The 20,599-nt window shown below is 38.2% G+C and overlaps 1 protein-coding gene across 1 annotated transcript in view; it reads right to left on the reverse strand.

Moving 5' to 3' along the window:
* The window catches only part of DSCR3 (Down syndrome critical region gene 3), a 42,336-nt gene that overhangs the window by 2,642 nt on the left and 19,095 nt on the right, over nt 1–20,599 (reverse strand). The window contains exons 2-6 of the mRNA XM_010000437.1: nt 13,135–13,278; nt 11,748–11,897; nt 8,200–8,280; nt 5,689–5,763; nt 301–451 (exon numbers count right to left, since the gene is read on the reverse strand). Coding sequence (XP_009998739.1) covers nt 301–451; nt 5,689–5,763; nt 8,200–8,280; nt 11,748–11,897; nt 13,135–13,278 — 601 coding nt within the window. The remainder of the gene's footprint in view (nt 1–300; nt 452–5,688; nt 5,764–8,199; nt 8,281–11,747; nt 11,898–13,134; nt 13,279–20,599) is intronic.

Consider the following 20,599-nt stretch of genomic DNA (forward strand, 5'->3'; position numbering starts at 1 on the left):
CAAAGGGAAAGAGAAGGAAAAGCAGTGGCCAAAATTTACAACCAAGATACACTAGGGTTAGGGGAGAGGTATGTGTGTAGAAAACATTTTGCCCTTTGACCTCCAAGTTTTCACATTAACACTCCAAATTAAAGATCACAGATCTTATGTTCAGACTGTTCCACCTGAAGTGCAACACAATCTTTTGCAAGTCTGTTTAATGATCTGGTTCTGGACAATCTTTCATATTTAAGGTAAAAGAATGCAAGTGGTCATTACTGCAGCCTCTTCTATACACATGGCATTTATAGAGACACTTACCACACGTTTCCACACGTACTAACTGCAGCTCAATGCTTTTGACTGCAGCCTCTGCGTTCTCCACGACCAGCTCCCCTGTTAGTGGCTGTGTAATGATACAGTTTGTAGAACTGAGATGACCTTTGATGAGAAATTTTGGGAGTGAGGCTCTCTGAAAAGATTTGAGGGGAAAAAACCCAACAAACTGTAAAAGCAGGCTAAGAAAAAAGTACCTTACAGAAAGACAGTTATCAAAATATGTAGAAAACTCCAAAAAGCTGCAAAGTTATCAACTCAGAACTTCAGATATGCCTCATGAAACTTACATCATTTAAGTTGTTAAATATGCATCCTTATGCAGATACATTACAGAATTTCCTACTACTATTCCCCTTGACATGCAGCCCCCCATGCATACCATCTATCCACAGGAGCATTTTTCCTTGGATGATGTGACAAAAGTTGGCTGTTAAACTAATCCAGAAGTCAGGAACCTCACTATGAAGGAGGGAGGCTGGCAGGAACTAACAGGATGGTCAAGTTAAATCAGCTGGCAGTGCAATGGATTACATTACAGTCTCAGTGATTGTTTCTGTTATTTTCCCACCTTTTTACATTTCTGTCCTGTGGCCACTGCTAGTGGAAGACAAGCATTTAAATCTTTGTGTCACGCAAGCTGAGCATACTGCTTATGTATCAAGACACCAATTAAGGACAATGACCAGCTTAATTTTAATAGAATCACACTTCGAAAATTTTTGTAACAGCAAGCATGCTTCCTGCTTTTTAAGGAAGGAGCAGTAAGAAAAGCTGATGAAGGTTTATAAATCATCTTCCATAAAAGACCAAAGTGGGGTGCTTGCTCCCCCTGCCCTGCCCTTCTTCAGGCCAGCAGGTATCACAGATACTCTCTGCCAGCAGAGAAACTCTTATGCCAGAAGCTCCATTTGTATGTCAAGTTCTGGCAGGAGGCATACTGGAACAGTCGAGTTTTCTACCCGCACCTTCAGCTTATATCTTCACCATCCAACTTTCTTCAAGCTCTTTGAGCATCCTGCTCTAACCTTATCCTTCTTTTGCAAGCCTTTTTCTTGCCTCTCTCCTTGATTTTTTGTTATTGACATCTTTCATGTTAGCCTCTACCCTCCAACCATCTGTTCACACTTACTTGTGGCATCATATCTCATTGCCCACATAACTGATTTTTCCCTTCTTCCAAACCAGCTCTCTGGTGGCAAACTTTTTTTCTCTCGATCTGTTTGTTTTGTTTTCTTAGTCCTGGCTGCCAGCAGCAATGGCAGAAAAATTCTCCTCAGCTACTGTTTACTGCTTCACTCAGACACCCAGCACCCCTGCAGAATTTAGCTGTTCCACTCAAAATACATCTTTGGGAGAAATAAAAAGAGGGAAATTTTCATGTGTTTAGTAAACGTGACCTTGCTTGGGTATTTTCTCCCAGCTGAAATAACAGAAGTTCCATCCCTGATAAAACCACCCTATGAAATATTTGGTCCTAATAATGTATCAGTAAATTGCTTTTTATTGTATGATCCCTACCAGGTTCTCCCCATCACCACTATTAGTAAGCAATTAGTTGCTTCCTTGCTTCATAGGGACATCGTTATCCCTGGAAGCACAAGTTGTCAGGAACCTCAGAGAGAGATACAAAAGGAACTTATGGAACAAGAACTAAAGGCCATTTTGCTCAATCCTAGCCTATAAGACTTGTTCTTTTAAAGGTGTATTTCCACTTGAGCCTTAGTACTCTTAATATTTTAATCCTAGCCAGGTCACCTCTCATAGGACCTATCATTTGCACTCCAATTCATAATCCCCCAAAAATGAGAATCAAGAACATACAATCAAATCTATCCTGTTTGTTCCATCTAACATCTTTGAGCTTTTTTTGGCTACTGAAAATCTTTTATTCATTATTTCTGGTAGCCTACTAGAATACTAAGTCAATCACAATCTCCAGACAAGCAGATAATTAAAATGTTAGTATTTTAAATATGCCAGAACAGTGACTTTTTTTACCTATCCACCAGGTAGTCACTTCAGACCCATACAATTTTCTGAGACAGAGAGAGGAATGAAAAAAAAAGCCACTACTTGTGCTACCATACACGTTTCAATACCATTATTTAGACAGCTCCACAATTAAATACCAAGTTCTGCTGGATCACAGATGTCAGAAGTTTTAGAACCTACTTTTGTGGTTATGTACTCAGAACAGAAAAAGGCACAGGCTCTGCTACTGAACTTAAGAAAGCTTTTCATGGGCAGGACCTTCTCATGATGTACACCACTGAGTCTTTGCTAAGCTAATGAGAAGAGAATCAAGACACAGAAGAGAAAAAACAAACAGAAAAAACGTTTATATAGAAACATGGCTCGTAGGAAAAGCAGAATGCTGAGAGCTTAGTATTTAGCAATAGTCTAAAAAGTAATTTTCCCACCAATAAGAGTCATTATATCCTTTTATTTGGAAAACCATATCCTTTCAGTGTGCAGCAACCTCCAGAGAAATGAGAGGCTGCTGGACACAACCTGCTCATCCTCGAAGTTCAGGCATGATAGCTGGTTGGTTTTCCAGAATCACCTCCTCCATGCTCAAGAATAGTCTATTCCAACATGCAGGAAGTCAAGCAAAGGTAAGAAGAGATCTGAAAGAGTGAACAAGATGGTACTGATAAAATAATAAAAAGGAAGTATACAAAAGATGAAATTAGGATCAGGTGACCCAGAAGGAACATAAAAACACCATCTGAGTGTGCATGCATCGTTTTAGGAAAGCCAAAGCCAACCTGGAATTAAAGCAAGAGACAAGAAAGGCAAAAAAAAGTGGGCATCTGCAAGTCTACCAGCTGCAAAAGGAAGACAAGGGTAAATGCCAGCCTGCAACTGAACATGGCAGCGTCCTAGTAGCAAAAGACATGAGAAAGACAGAGGCACTAATGTCTTCTCCACCTCAGTCTTCACTGGTAAGATTTGCCTTCAGGAATCCCAGGCCCTTGCAACCTAAGAGAAAGTCTGGAGCAAGGAAGAATTACCCTTGGTAGAAGAGGAGCAGGTTAGAAAATATTTAAACAGCCTGGATGCACACCAGGGGATGGGACCTGATGGGATGCACCCACCCACAAGTGCTGAGGAAGCTCACCTACAACACCGTAAGGCCAATCTTTATTATCCTTGAAAGGCTGTAATGAACAAAGGTTTCCTGAGAAATGCAAGACAGTAAATGTCATTCTTCAGTTAGGAAGATCTAAGGAACTATAGGCTCGCCAGCCTTGCTTCAGTCCCTGGAAAAGCAGTGGAGCAAATAACCCTGGAAGCCATTTCCAAACAAAGGACAAGAAAGTAGCTGGAAGCAGTCAGTATAGATTTATGGAAAAGAAATCATACTTAACCAACCTGACAGCCTTCTATGATGAAATGAGTAGCTTGATGGGTAAGCAGAGATCACTGGATACTGTTTACATTGGCTTTGGTGCTGGATTTGATACTCTTTCTCCTAACCTCACTGACAAACTGATGGGAGTACAGACCAGATGTACAGATCAGCCTCCGAGATGGACTGAGAACAGCCTGAACTACTGGACTCAAAGGTATGTGATCAGTAGCATAAAGTTCAGCTGAAGGCCAGTCACCAGTGGTGTACAATAGTGAGTGGGGTCAATACTGGAACCAATACTACTTTGTATCTTCAGTGCTGGCTTGGGTGATGGGACAGGGTACATCCCCAGCAAGTCTGCAGAAAATACAAAATCGGAAGGATTGGTGAACCAGGTCGTTGTGCTGCTCTTCACAGGAACCTCAACAGGTTGGACAAATGGGCCTACAGCATCCTGAGCTGCTTTAGAAAGTGTTGCCAACAGGCTGAGGGAGGCAATTCTCCCCATCTTTTCAGCACTGGCGAAACAAAGCTGACGATAGCGTCTCCAATTCAAGACTTCCCAGTAAAAGAAACACAGACTTCCTAGAGCAAGTCCAGCCTTTTCTGGATTTGGTCATGAAGATGGTTAAGAGCACATGACATAAAAGTAGAGGCCAAGAGCTGGGATTGTTAACCCTGCAGAACAGAAAGTTCAGGGGGATTTTATTAATATGCATAAATAGATGGAGTCAGACGCTGATCAGTGGAATCTAGCAAAAGAACAAGAGGCTATGGGAACAAACTGAAATAAAGGGAATTATTATTTTTTCTATTAGTTTATTTTATAATCCTTTGAGGGTGGTCAAACAATGTAACATTGCCAAGTGGTTGCAAGTCCCCATCCATTGAGATACTGAAAACTTGACGTGCGTCTGAGCAACCTGCTCTAGATGACTGCTCTGAGCACAGTGGCTGGACTAACCAGTCTCCAGGGGTCCCTTCCAACCACAGAGATTCTGTCAATATGTAGAATAAGAAAAAAAAAAAGCATGAAACAAACAAATAGTTGATTAAGAGGTCTGTTTTGACAAAAAGGTGAAAGACTAGACCTAAATTCAGAAGTTTAGGACTAGAAAGAGTAAAGAAGATGGAGTCAGACGCTGATCAGTGGAATCTAGCAAAAGAACAAGAGGCTATGGGAACAAACTGAAATAAAGGGAATTATTATTTTTTCTATTAGTTTATTTTATAATCCTTTGAGGGTGGTCAAACAATGTAACATTGCCAAGTGGTTGCAAGTCCCCATCCATTGAGATACTGAAAACTTGACGTGCGTCTGAGCAACCTGCTCTAGATGACTGCTCTGAGCACAGTGGCTGGACTAACCAGTCTCCAGGGGTCCCTTCCAACCACAGAGATTCTGTCAATATGTAGAATAAGAAAAAAAAAAAAGCATGAAACAAACAAATAGTTGATTAAGAGGTCTGTTTTGACAAAAAGGTGAAAGACTAGACCTAAATTCAGAAGTTTAGGACTAAGAGCAATGGAAGACAAATTGAGGATGCAGAAAGGAGACCTAAAGCAGGGAAGCAGTCTTATTAACAAAAAGATCACAACAGAAAAACCTGGAAAAATAGAACACAAGTGTCAGTGGACAAACAGAAACCAGTGTTCAGAAAGCCAAATGACCCAGAGAGTTACTACTGGTCATACTGGCTTCCCAAAGCCACGTGGGGCTGAAAAAAAAACCAAACATAAAAAAAAGATGGTAGTACATCTTGCCTTGCTTCACTGTTATCTCTCACTCAGAAAAATGTTAAAAATGTCTCACCATTACTGAACAAAGTTCCACCTTCTATCAGTCACCACTGTCACAACAGATCAGACAGAATCACGTTTTTGGTTACAAAAGTAAAAAAGGTAAAAGGGGAAAGAAAAAAAAAAGCAGGGCAGCATTTAATCATTCCTCTCTTGTGCTCACTCAGAATCACATAAGCATTAAATTTAAAATAACATAACATGAACACTCTTACCTCTTTAACATTTTGCAAAGTTTCAGGAGTAATTGTGAAGTCTACTGGGCTTGGCATCAGTTTCCCTTTCTGTGACTACAAATGAAAGAAGAGTTAAAACTGTAAACTATAATTTACGAAACAGGGAATATTAAAAAAATGCAACAAAGTCAAGCTACTGTTGGATGTGTTAGTTTTCAGGCTGAAAGTATGCACCTACGTAATAAAAAACCTGAGGTTTCCTGCCTTTGTTATTAAATAGCATTATGATATTGTCTAAATATGTGTCACATGCATCACAAATCTGAACTGCGGAAACCCAACTGTGTCAATTTTTGGTTACTTTGTGTTTGCCATACACCAACGAGCTCTACATGTGTAAGTTTTTGGCATAAGTTCTACCTACTATTAAAAAAACCCCATGTGGTTCACTACTCTAAACTGCCTGAAAAAGAAGAAATACACTACCTATCTGAAACACAGGGTATGCTCTAGGAAAAAGCTAAATTTCACATTTCTGTATTTACAAATAATTATATTTTATATGTCAATTGCAGTGTTCCCCTTCATTATTAATACTTATAATTTTGGGTAGGGGAGAGAGGGGGAGATAATAAATGAGTGCTCCATTGCTTCAAGTACATTTTATAAACTTTCCCTCCCTCTCCTTCTCCTGCCCTTTCAATACTAGCTCAGAGCTCAGCTCTCCTAAGCATCCCCATATTACTGGGAGATCCTCAGCTGATGGAATTCAGCGTAGCATTGATTTAATGGGCTTAACATTCCAGCTTCTTTAATTGTAAAATAAAACTTGATCCAGGTTAGCTTTCCACACTAGGGAAGCTATATTAGGGGCACATTATTACAGTTGTTCAATATCTATTTAACACGTTTATGACAAACCCAAGAAGCCAAGTCTTTCTGTAAGGGGCTGAACACGCAGCTCATACTCTGCATCAGAAAGACAAGCTTTGCTTGACATTCACTGAGCTCCCACTCCATCCTTACCCCACTGGGGTGCACTGCCTTTTCCCTAACCAGTGCAGCATCAAATACGAGACCCAGCTGGATGTGACTGGGAGCTGGCAGAGCACACCACCACCAACAGGCTTAACTTGAATGCTTAAGTTAGGATCTACTCTCACTACTTAAGAATTCAAAATAACTTCTGCTGCCCAGCTGCAAGATGGAAGATATTAGCAAAAGACTGACTGTATTTTCCCATAAATGACAAATTCTGGCAAAGAATAAGGTTAAGGGAAATGGTACATTGAGCACTGACAGTGAGAATTATATGTTCAGTAAAACCTCATTAATTCACCCTAACTGGGAGATTCATGATTTACTGACTTGTGATCTAAGAAGGGCTGTAGTGGGAACAAGAAATAAAAGCATGAAACAGCATAATATGTAATTTGTTCACTATTTTGACAAGTGTGGCTTACTTATAATGCAATAATGGACCAATAAAATGTAGCATAATATGTTTTAGAAAATAATGAAAACTTACGAACAAAAAACTTCTACCTAGCCAAACTTTAAAAAAGGTACTACAGAATTAAAATAACATGTTTCCACTGTTATTCATAAGTAAGACAAAAGAATCTAATACTTTACTGTCCTGTTAGAGTTCAAAGGCATGATCCGAACAACGTGTTCCAGCAAGTTGTGGGTGGGAAAAGAAGTTACTTCATTAGGCCAGCACAGTTTGTACTGACATCAGATGCCCTGGACATGTGTACAAGTCAATATAAACTAAAAACCAATCTGACATAGAAACTTCAAATAACAAGCAGCAAAGCATTTCTTGTGAGATAGTCAAATCTCATCCCGTGTGGTATCTCCACAGGAAGAAGGCTGACTCTATATACTGACCCCAGGATGTGGATATTTGGTAACCTAGTTATCTTAGCATACTACAATTAAGTAAGCCAACGGTTGGCAAAGATGATTAAGGTGACAAGCTTCTTATTTCCACCTTGATGTAGTCCCAGGTTTGATACTTTGAGTCAGGGCTCTAAATCCCAATTAGTCTTCTGAAGAAATCAGACATTTTCACCAACGAACTCCCATTTCTAAGACAGGCACTGTGGGTGCCTAGAACCTTGGGCTAAAAAAAATGCTCAGATAATCTGAAACGCTGTGTAGAAGAACATCATGGTATTTACCTACACCACTGTTTCAGAAGTGAAAGGATGAATAAGAGAATAAAACTCAGTGCAGTATAAAAAGATGTTAAAATCTAAATCCTCTGTACCATTTTCTTTATTTATTTAAATAAATTTACTTAAAGAGAGGAGTTATTCTGATCAGAAGCAACTGATACCCTGGCTCTTCTGGATGTTTTGTTGGGAGTTTTTTGAAGCTAACTTCCTTTAATCATACATATCCCATGGGTTGCTATTACAGATTAAATTAGTTCACCTGGTTTTCTAAACCAACATTATTGGCAAACTTTGCTTAAAGTGAAAAACAGAACAAACCAACCAACAAAAAATATCTCACTTTATATAGTTAATACAAACCACTTACCAATGAGTGAACAATGAATTCACACGTCTTAGTTAGATCTTTTGCCAACAGAGAACGTCGCATATCACACCGTAGGGTATACTGAGAAGAACAAGATGGCAGAGAAAAAGAAAAGAGCCTTAGCTGGTATTTCCTCTATCTCTCTGAACTTCTCATCTTTTTATTGCATATATACAGAATGTTACTGTTGCTAATATTAAAGACATAATTTACAACAGATTGGTAGGCAATGTATATGCCAGTGATGAGGAGAGGGGGAGCAGATAAGAGGTATATGATGATTTTTAGATGCTCCCAAATGAAAGATGTTTTTTCTTTATGTTTACAGTCCCATAGCCCTTTTCAAATGCTTTCCATACCTTCTGTGCTATGTGACAACATACGAGATTGAGGGACAATTTTTCTGACAGACAGTAGTGCCCTTGAATGGCTTCGGCACCCAAATGACATTCAGTTAAGTGACTACAGTATTGCTTTTCATCATACTTTGGATAAGTGATTATCAATAAGATTTATTAACTGCCTTCTAATTTTAAATTCAATCTACAGTCAATTTCACAGTGGTAACAGTTATAAGCATATTTAATGAGGAATTTAATTGCCTGTTTCTTCCCCTTTCTTCCCTACAAAAGGAGCCGTAAACCAGTGACTTAAAAATGGCACAACCCTGATTATCACACAGCATCTAAAACACAGCCTTTTGATGTCCTTACAAGATAGGGAATTTGTTAGGGAGGTTTTTTTGTTGTTTTGGTTTGGTTTTAATTCCTTCTTTACAGATGTGGAATTGGCAAAAACTAGGTACACTCAGACTAAGGCACTCAGCTTTGTAACTTCTAGTTTATGGTCTCTCTCTGCAGGTAACCTGAACGTGTGTGCAAGAACAAGATCAGGGAGCATATCTCTTTCCCCATCACAGACTATGGTTTCCACTGAAGTTGATCACTGTTGAGCAAACATTCTATTGCTGAACTACACTTCACTCAGACCACAGAATACAGTGTAATGAGGCTGCAGGACCACACATGCCTTGCAATTTGGCCCACAGCCTCCCCATCAGTGCCTAATTAGAAGATCTCTGCATGAGAACAGAGACTTGAATCTTGACACTGAACCCCCAGCTAACATACTACTAGCTAGATCAAGGAAGAAAGGCTTGCTTTTAAATTGCACAGGACTTGGACAGAAGCCTAGGGAGTGTTTCTTCAACAGCACCTTTCGTTACTCAGCTGAAAAAATGAATAGGTGGTAAACTGTAGTCTATTTTTCTATTTCTTGATTTGCACAGACAAAGAAGTATAAACATGTTCCAAACAAATGAACTCTTTACTTTGATTTATTTAAAACTAGCAAAGTATTTTTAAGTGGTTCAAGCCTGATTTCCTAGAAAAGAGACTTAACATTGCCCAACTTGTATCTATGTATCTGTTTTATCAGGTATCAGTGCACTTTAAATAACCTTAAATAACCTTGGGAGAGACTACAACTTCCCCTTCAGGAGTGCAGGACTGGCTGAAATCTAATGGTTAACCTTTTAATAACATTTTATCCCCAGCTTGTAAAGAGAAGCAATGTAGAGAGGGAATGACAAAACAAAACAAATATTCAGCTTTAAAGTATACCTTAAAAAAATTGATACTGATCATAAGCGACTTATCTGGATTATGGAAAGCAACTCAACCAGCTTTGCACCATTTTTGACATACCACAAACAGTAGACGTTACATTAGGAAGACAGCCAAGACTGAAAAAACATATGGGAAGTTCTTAAACAAAACAACTGAACCTAGACAAAAAACAAGTGAATTTTTCTTTTGGTTACTTCTGATAGGCTAGCAGGTAGGGTTTTTTTTGTGGGGTTTTGTTTTGTTTTTCTTTAAATGCCAGACATGTAAGACATGCAGTTCAGCTAAATTGCTAATGGTTTTATACTGTCATCAAATCCAACACTCTCATCAGTGAGATACAAGTGGAAGCAAAAAAAAAAATAAATGTTACAACCCATAGATTCTTCAACAGCACTGGTCTGAACATTTTCACATTTAGTGGCTTCTTCAAATTTTTCCTTGAGGAAAAAACCAAGAACCCAAACCACTACTTCTTGGTAAGAAAAAGCATTGTCTAACATAATATTTACATTCAAGACATGTCTGAAGAAAGACTTTCCCTCAAAAAAACCCAACAACTCTCAACAAATGAACCCTCCTATTGTAAGACAATTTTTAAACAAAAAAGGTTAAACTTAAAAACTGTCTTTCCACAGGGTTGTTAAAAACATCTAGTACAGATTTGGGCAGGAAATGTTACCAGTCATCTCCACAGGGAAGATGCTAAAAGCGCTCAACATTTTGTTTTGAGTCTTCATTATGAAATTACATAGCCACATTTGTTTTGAACAAAAGGAGACTGGTGGAATCTTTTTTCATGAAGGGAATGGATATAGTTGTCTACAACATAAGGAGGGATCAGATACATGATACAGTAGTTCTGACATGGTATTTCAGGCAAGACATCTTGTTACTGCTTGAGCCATCATTCTTTAAAGATTTACGCTATATGGAAGACCAGAAACAATAAGCAATGGTAGGATTTCCTTTAGTTAGAGGATGCCTCTCACAAATGAATACAACAAAACAGAGTCTGAACACTAGGTAGCTTTGCTCCTGTAGGATTTATCCCAGTATCTTGAAATGGATCTGGTAAGTCAGTACACTTAATTTTTAATATTTAAGTATTATTAGCAGTAATTTTTTATCTACTATGCTAACAAAGTATCAGTAGTACTACGTTAACAGCAAAGACACTGGTATCTGTATACTTGTGTATGTACCAGTATACAGATTATCTACAAAAAGGTAAATGCAACTTCTTTCACAATAAAATCAGAACTAGATGAAAACATCATCCTGTAAGAGAACTGCACAGGATTTAACGAGCACGACAAATACATTTTTATCCTTTCTCAACCCAAAGTCCCTCTTTCCAGTATGCTTTTAATTATTTCTTGTACATCCCATGTCACATCTGGTAAGATTTATTACCATCAACTAATTCCAATGAAAAGCTTACACTTGCTGTAAAAAAAAGGGGAAGAGACATCATAAACATTTGTTTAAAGCAAAACTATATTGATGGGATTCCAAGATCCTGGGATGATCCCTCTGCAACACTGAAGAAGTGTTACCACCTGTGGAAAGTGTTGACTCCTAGAAACTGAAAAAGGCAACTAGAAACTACTTATAAACTAGTACTAGAAGGTTAATATGTATCATGATTTTTTAATGTAAAGTTATCTCTAGAATTTACAGTACACACTGTATATTCTGTGAATACTATATTAATAAAGGGAAGTTTAAAAGCTATATACTTCAAAGGATCTCTAACTTTCTGCTTGTTCCTCCAACTGAGAAAAGAAAACATATTGCATTATGAAAAGAAAACATCATTACAAAATTTTATCCTCTGTTTCCATGGAATAAGAGACGCTTTAGAATACATTCTGCAGATAACAAGAGTCCAGATATTCTTTGCCGATATGACTGCCTTACCTGAATATTAACAAAGACACCATGATATGTCTCATATAGAACTTTGTTCCCCTTCATATTCAGTGGAAATTCAAACGGAATTTCTGTCTTCCCACTGGGAAGTTTCCCTGGTTTTACCATTTCAATAGTGCTGTTGATAATTTGAATAGGCTGTAAAGAGAATTATTAAGAGGTTTAGGTTGAAGCAGACTTACAGCCCCATCATTTCAAGAACTAAAAGCATCCACTAAACTCTAACAGACTTCCTGAATTTCCAGGAACTCAAGTATTTCTTCATGACACACAGCTCTCCAGTCTTACAATGAAAAGGAATAGTAAGAATGCTTTGCTCAAGAAAACAATTTGTGATCTATTTCATGGTTGTACCATACTAATGACCAAACAGAGAGCTAAACAGCAGCATCTCAGGCACTTAGGAAAGCAGAGTTCCATTTTCTAAATTATAACCCTTGACAGTATCAAAAGGAATCAACAAATATGTGTGCCAGTTGAGCAGTTAGCCATTCCCTCCCACCGTCTCCCTGTCCTGTTCCCACCCTAAAGACCTGTATTTAGGGATAGTCTTTCCCTGGAACAATGGTTAACTATGATTCAACCCAGGAAGTTTGCTTAGAGATTACATTTCTTTTCTGTCTGGAGTTCTACTATTATTTTCCCTTTACTGACAGGAATAAGAACATCTATTGCTTCTCCTCTTCTTTCTGTTTTTCAATCATTCATGGACAGATTATTCATGCTGTAAACACATCAACTATGATACAAATGAAGACCTTAAAAGGCCCTGCACTAAGGCTATCCTAACTTAAGCAAACTGTTTTGCAAATATAACTATATTGTCTCTAGACAGAGCCAGCCTTGCTTCAATCAGCACAGCCATGTTCATGAGGAGCCTGAGATAGCCTGTCCTGCTAGATTCCAAATCCCACACTTCCAAACCTAGAGAGCAGTGCAGAGGCCTTCCAGGAGCTCTGCAAATCAGTCTGCTCACAGCTTTGTCCTCTACAGAAGAACCTGTGCATGTCCTGTAGCATGCCTAGCAACACACAATTTCAATGACCTCTGCAGAAACTATTGTGATAGTGACTGATCTGGCAAAAAGCCCAATTAAACCCAGTCACTTAAAAATAAAAAGACACAATTTTACTTCAAATCGTGGTCCTTCAATGCCTTATCCAGTAACCATACTGTTTATGATACTGTATTCCAGCCCCAAAGAAAAAACTCTCAAATCAGTGCAAGCTCCTCCCCCAAAACATCATCATATACCCCTAGGTAATGCTGAGTGTTTCTGTTTTCTATCATTTGCATACCATGAAGTGCTGTAACACAATCTGAGAGAAAGAGACAAAAGTCTTGTGCTAAAAATATAAACTTGCACAGGTCTTACCTTGACAGAGTTATAGAAAGCTTCAAACACACCCACGCTTTTGGCACTAAGCTGCAGATTTACTGATCCTTCCATTGTTAATGAGATACCTTGGTGCTGGACTGCATCCTTACTTGTTATGACCACAACTCCAGAAAGAATTTCCTAATTGGAGAAAATACAACATTAAAGCATTTGTTTAAATAGATTTCTTCTATAGCTGTTACTCAGTGTGCTAACTGATTTTCAAACTCCAGAAAACTGTTCTCAGAGAACAGTCTAACCTTGCCAGAAAAGATAAATAATGAAAGTAATGTGAAGGAACAGATTTCTGTATACTTCTAGTTGTTTGCTTTAGAAATATTTTTATCCTCCTTCCAGAAGTATTAAGCCAAGCTTCAATTTCTTCCCAAAGTTTCAAGATCTTCCTCTCCAGAAATATGAATAGTATTCTCATAAAGAACTATCAGGTCAGTTGGTAACAGACAAGTTCCATTTCACATGTTAGAATGAAATCCCAGGAGGAATTTTTAAACAAAGAGTGGGACAGTCAGCCATAGGAGATGGGAAAGAAGGCATAACTGTAAAAATGATGGCCAAGCTGAGGATAAGACCTACCTCAAGAATGGAATGGAATAGATTTAAGATAAACAAATAAATAGTTGTTCCGCTACACAAGCAAATTCCATGCTACATGGGAAATGGTCTAAAAGTGCATCTGAATCCAAGAAAAAGTTATATGACTGAAGAGATCCCATTTAAGAATGTTTTGTCTACAAAATTGTATTTGCACAAGAACACTACATCTTGGAAGTATCAACTGAGAAATTTTAACACTGAAAAAGATTTACTGAAGGAGAGCAACACACAGTTCATTTTACATACCCCACAGTTCATCCTTTCCTACAACAAAGAATCCACTCCAATGCAGAGTTCCATGTCAAACATTCATATACATCTGGATTTAGCAAGTGAATTGAGAGACGGAAGTAAGTTTCTTGGGGCTAACCTTCTCCTGCTCAACAGTAATGCACTCTGAACCTTCACCAGGCTTGCAGACTAGACACCAAACTACAGATCACTCCAATCAAAGGGTAAGTCAGACTGACCACTCTACACTGACCAGTTAAAACCAGTCTAGCTATGTACATCTCTGACAGCCGCTATTTGAATTTTTCCAGCCTTTTGTCTTGACTGGTGGTGCAGGGTGACAATACAGAAAATGGGTCAGGCGGATTAGAGCAAAACAGGACAGAAGTAGAATATTGAGCATCACAATGAAGGCTGACATGCTGTAAGTCTGAAAAGAGGACCTGCAGCAACTGGGAAATGCCAGAACAGGAGGCACAAGCACGAAAGGACACTGAAGAAAAGCTGACCTAAATACTGTACTGCTTTGCTAACAGGCTTTAATTAGTACAAGCAATTAGGTTATTGCTTTGAAAAATGAGTACAGCTGAACTATAAGAAGCAAGGACAATCCTGAACATATGAACTGCTCTAAGAAATGAGAACAATCTCCCACCACACAGCAACATCCCACTCCAGAGCTACTGCCTACATACTTTCATGAGGTAAGGCTGTATGTTAGAGGCAGAAAGCAGAATGACTTGAACTTAGATATGAACTTTACTTATAACATTCGTTGTCTCTTAGGAAACTCAAAACTGCTTTCTAACAAAAACTTTTAAAGCTTGTTAGTAGTAGAGAGGGAAGCATCATGAAAAAGATGCTGTAGTATTCACTTAATCTGTGTGTATGCTATCAGATTATATTTCTGTTTGATGAATGTGGGGAAGTTGGCTATGCCTTTCCTGGAGAGGTACTTTGCCTTTTTTTCTGTACAAACAGGGTACTCTCTAAATATTAAGCAGTCAGTACACTTGTCCTTCTAAAAGCTACAAATAAAAAAACATAAGCTTATCAATATGTTCAAATACATAACAGCAGCACACAACTGATGTGAAAATTATTTTTGCAAAACATATGCAAACATTTGTAAAAGTTACATGGCATCATCTAATACTGAAGTAGCACTGTTTCAGTCCATATCAAAAGGGGTTTATTTATCTTTACCACCACAAAACTAAACATGTAGAGAAAGTCACCACTGGAATTAATCCGCACTTACTACAGTATAGTAACTCACAATCAGTTGCTCTTCATTCCTTTCTGTCTTTGTAGGGACTCCTCATGGCTTCACCAGGCAATGCCAAAACTTTGCAAGATGGAACTATGCTAACAGGGTTCTACACAGAACTATTAATCTAAAACAGGGTACCCACCCACATAGGAAGGCCAGCATATTGTACAAAGCAGTCAGAGAAGTAAGCTATGAAGGCTAAGCTACAAAAAGGACACTCCTGTGAGAAGGCTGTCCCAGGTTAATGATCCCAAACAAGCTCTTCAGTTTTCTGTTGTCAACGCCTTACAATTCAGATATGCTCATGAAACTGCCAGAAAGATTGACACTTTCAAAGTTTCAGTCACTTTCAAAGTCACAACTAAGCAAACATCCACTTGATCTGATCTGGCAGCACAATGCTTCGTTCCTCTAGTTGTGGAGTTACCCAAGTCTGGCTGAGGACAATTTGGAATGCTCTTCAATCAATAACATGAAATGGTGCATAACACAGATCACAGAATCTCATCTCAAGAGTTCTAAGTCACATCTAGACTTCTGACTGAACTAGACAGCTACTCGATATCTATAAACTTCAATAAAGACTGAAGAATCAAAGTACACATGATACTGTCCCATGAATTGTTGCAAAATTTACATTTACTGTCAAAATATAGACAAATTCCAACCTGACTGTTTACACTGACGGGTCTGTTTGCTACATCATAGAGCTATAAAAATAATTTTAAATAGATATTATCTATTTCCTGATTGTACCTAATTATTTTACAGCATCCCTGGTAAGAAAAATCAGGCTTTTATTTTTCAAATGCAAGGTAGTTTTTAAAAAACAACAAACAAACCACAAGTCGGGTTTTCAAGACCACTTGAGATCTGTCAGGAAACTTTCTGAGGTGCTGACAATGGCACAGGACATCACACCTAATGCCATGCAAAATTATTAACGTTTCTCTAGTTTCATTTGATATTATCCATACATCTATGGATTAAGCTTTTCATTATTTTAGTAGAATGGAGGTCCACGGTAAATTGGTTGCCAACAAGGTGCCTTAGGTTCCTTCCTAGATCCCACTTTCCACATCACAGGCATTCATTTTTTGGACAAAGACCAAACATTTGGCAATATGAAAATTCAGATTAAGTTTCTGCAAGTCACATTTGCTAAATACTCATTTTCTTCTGTATCTATTCCTCTATGCAAGTCACCTGCAAATCTTAACTACATATTCTTCTGGTTATTTAGAAGGAAACTGAGCACACTCTATAGAAAAAGTCTGCTAGACCAAACTAACCAGTCATTAGATGCTTTCAAAACTTGATGCTCAGATTTACTAATCAGTTTGCTTTTTTAGAAAAAAGGCTTCCTTTTGGCAAATTCTGACTGAAGCATATTCTGGACTCACTCACTGAAAGTCTTGGCTGACACTAAATATCGCACCTTGCTTTGTACAATGCATTTTCAGGCCTTTCAGCCTAGAATTCTCTTAATTATCAATCTCAGACTAACTGCCACAGTTACTCCAGTCATCCAGTTTAGGTTCTCTAAATAAAACACATCATTAGTTGTGCCTCTCTGTTAGTTCTTCTTGCATTCCACAGTTTATTAAATGAGGCTCAATGGCTCAAGAATTCTCCATCCAACTAAAAAAAAAAAAAGTCTCCTGAACACACATCTTCTGTTCCTAGGAACTTAAACACAGTTTTTGTGCAATAAGCCTTACTGTGCTATTACGATTCAGTTTATTGTCTTTTTCTTCTTAAAACCTTCAAAACTTCTTATTTTATTTTTTAACTATTACCCTTTTGGTCCAAAAAGTAGCAAACTTGTTTGTTCACTCACAACTTAAAGACATTTATTTAGACCAGCTTTTCTCAAAGTGAAGCCTGGACAAAATAAAGGTCTTTGTTTGCTTAGTTCCTCCAGTTCCTGATTATTGTAACTAATGAATACAGAAACTGCTTACTGTTTTAACACAGCAAGTTATTTTAACCAACTTCCTTTTTAAAAGCAGGAGCACAATCTCAGGCTTGCATGACTATTTTTACAGATTTTGTGTAATATTTTTTCCCAATGAAAAAACAACCATCTGTGCAGAAACAAAGAACAACTAAAAAGAACATAATTGTTGTCTACTCAACTACCTGAAGCTAAAGAAAGTTTTAGGAAGTGAAGTGACTTCCACTTGGTGTAGGAGATTGCTTTGGAACACTGAAAAATGTTTTAATTCAGCTGGATTTAGTACTACCAAGGTCACTGTACCAGGATGAAAAGTCATGTGACCCAACCCAAGAAAACAGGGAACAGTATCTGAAGGTTCTGTTACATGATGACTTCTTTTTAGGAACCACTGCTTTTTTTTTCAATACTTCTTCACCGAAAGTGTTATCAAACACTGACCAGGTTGCCCAGGGCAGTGGCTGAATGACCATCCCTGCAGGTGTTTAAAAGATGTATTGATGTGGTGCTTAGAGACATGGTTTAGAACTGGACTCAGGAGAGTTAGGTTAATGGTTGGATTTAGAATCATAGAATCACTTAAGTTGGAAAAGACCCTTAAGATCATCAAGTCCAACCACTGATGATCTTAAAGGTATCTCCCAACCAAAACAATTCCATGATTCTATGATAATTCAGCACCAAAGTGAAATTTTAAAGATCTTGGCCTGATGGGGAAAGCTTGTAATTAAACACATACATAATTCCAATCTTACAAAAAGCAAAAAATTAAGTTGTTCAACATTAATTTTCCTTGTCAGCTATTTGCTTTAGACACATCCTCATCTCCTCCACTCACCAGTTTTCTCACAGGTACTTTTATCAACATTGTCCCCTAACAAGACTCAAATTACTGAAGCTAAGTTTCTCAATCTGTGGAGTTCTTCTTTAGAAGCTTATACTAAAAACTCCTGCATCTTCGGGGCCTTATTCAGTATACAATTTACCAGTATGAGATCCTCAGAACAGTTGCTTCCTAAATATGGGTCTCTCCTCTGTTTTCTCTCACCCCTTCCCTCTTGGAGTCAATAAAGACATATGGCAAATATATTCATCAATTGTAAATATGCTGGTTGATGTACATGCAACAAAGCAAGATATGCTGATTGCTAAAAATCCCTCAATATTTCATCTGGAACATGCACTCTCAAGACGAACAAAGACAACAGCTTGAATGGAAGAAACAGCAGCCATTGTTGTTACCAGTTCTTTGATCTATTATCACCTACAATCACAGTATGAGATCCTTTAGACTGTTATTCATTCACCCTACTTTATTTTGTTGGTCTGTTTTTCTGCTGTTGGAGCTGCTCCATACATCTAATCTCTCTTCTGTAGGCCATCCAGCACAAGACCATTCTGACACCAATTGTTAAATAAACTCTCTTCTACTCTAGAAGACGCTCATAAGAAAAACAAAAAAAAAAGTATATTGACTCAACAGATCTATTTTTTAATTTATTACTATTTACTTCTTTTAGGTGTCACACCAACCAAATACTATCTGTTCCTCTGATCTGGCTCACTGCATAACCAATACTACCAGCACAGGAAAGGCAGCAGAAATGGAATGGCCAAGGAGGTGAGTGGCATTGTGGAGTAATGCTGGATTAATCACTCAGGCAAATTATGACTTAGAAAGCTCAATAATATTTTAGCACATTATTGTGCTATTAGAAAGTAACAAGTGTAACAAAAGGACTTTTATACCAGCGCATAATTTAGACATCACCTCTTCCATATACAAATGCAGTTTTAAGTAAGGACAGAAAGCAAAAGAATCAAGTCTAGACACAGTACCCCTACTGCCTTCAAATTAATAGCCAGACATACACATTGGGATGAACTACTGTCTTTACCACAGAACTCCCAAGTAGCATTGACACAAGCATATTTTGTGATGAAAGTTGCCTTGGACTGAAGGTATTATTAGCATAGTTACTGTCACTAACATACACCACAATCAGTACATTTCTAAAAAAAACAAACTAAAACAAACCTCCATACACTGGAAACATAATTAAGAGAGATTTGTAATTCCTTTCTGTGCCTAGGAAATTTCTATCAAAAATCCATGTTGTACTTCTAGTGTACAGTTATTTCATTTGTGCATTTTCACATCACTCAGACCTCCAAATTGCAGGACTAGTTAACAAACTATAATTATAAACCTTTTCACATAGAATTAAAGTGGAAACAAAAAGACAATATTGACAGATTTACTAACCATAGATATCTTGCTTAATTTCAGTTTACAGACAGAGTAAGTATCCCTTTCCTGTATTAAATATATATATATATATAAACCCAGTTTAGAGTGATACAAAGCAAACCCAGTGAGGAAACTGGGAACAGGCACAGCATTATGATACTGAAATAAAAAGATCCTTAAATAATGTGCACTAACAAAACACCATTAAAGTGACATACAGAAAGTAGTGTTCACCACTATTATGCCACACCTACAGGGATGTTTTGTTCACAAAAGGGTAATTTAGCTTTACGAAAGTCATTCTCTAGCAGATTTGACAATTGTAGAACAGATGCAGGATACTCTTCCATTCAAATACATCCAAAGTAGTTTTCCAGCATTAAAAATATTCAACAAATTGAAACACACTTTATCCACTGTAACAGATAAACTACTAGCATATAAGAAAGTTACGTGTGAAATGGATTTTTACAGTACAAGTATGTAGCTGGATAGAAAAAAAGAAGAGAGACCTGAAAACTTCAGAAAATTTCTGCTTTAAAAAACACAATACTTTTTGAAAAACAGTGATGAAAATAAATCTCGAAAACATCTACCAGGCGATTTTTTTTTTTCTAGTTGTACTTGAAGAGCAGAATTTCTTCAAGCAGCTGCAAAAGTTGAGATATGCACAATCACTTTATCACTGTCAACATCAGCGAAAAAAGTTAATAAATCAGACGCCTGCCGAGTGGCGGGGGGAGCAGGGAGGATCTTCTCTTGCCGCAGAACTTGACCCAAGGAGATCTCTTATGAGGTACAAACAACAGCTCAGGATACTTTTAGGTTTCTTGCAAAGTACAGAAACGGAACAAGACTCAGTAACAGCAACTGGCCACACCTGGACGCTGTTTCAAAGCTTCAGCCCTGCTGTCACCCGCAGGCAGGAACAACTTGAAGCGACACTGCTATAGGTGAGCTCCAAAGGGCCGTGCCCCAGCCAGCCCGGCTCCCTGCAGCCCTGCCCAGAGCTGGCGAGCGGCATTCCCGCGCTAGGCAGCGGGACGGACAGCAGGCCTTCATCCCCGGGGCGTGCCGGAGCCGGGCACCGCTCCGCGACAGGGGGCAGCGGGAACCCGTGGCGGGCTCGGTAGGG

This window comes from Chaetura pelagica, unplaced genomic scaffold (assembly GCF_000747805.2).
Source record: "Chaetura pelagica isolate M959 unplaced genomic scaffold, ChaPel_1.0 scaffold244, whole genome shotgun sequence".
In the NCBI taxonomy this organism is placed as follows: Eukaryota; Metazoa; Chordata; class Aves; order Apodiformes; family Apodidae; genus Chaetura; species Chaetura pelagica.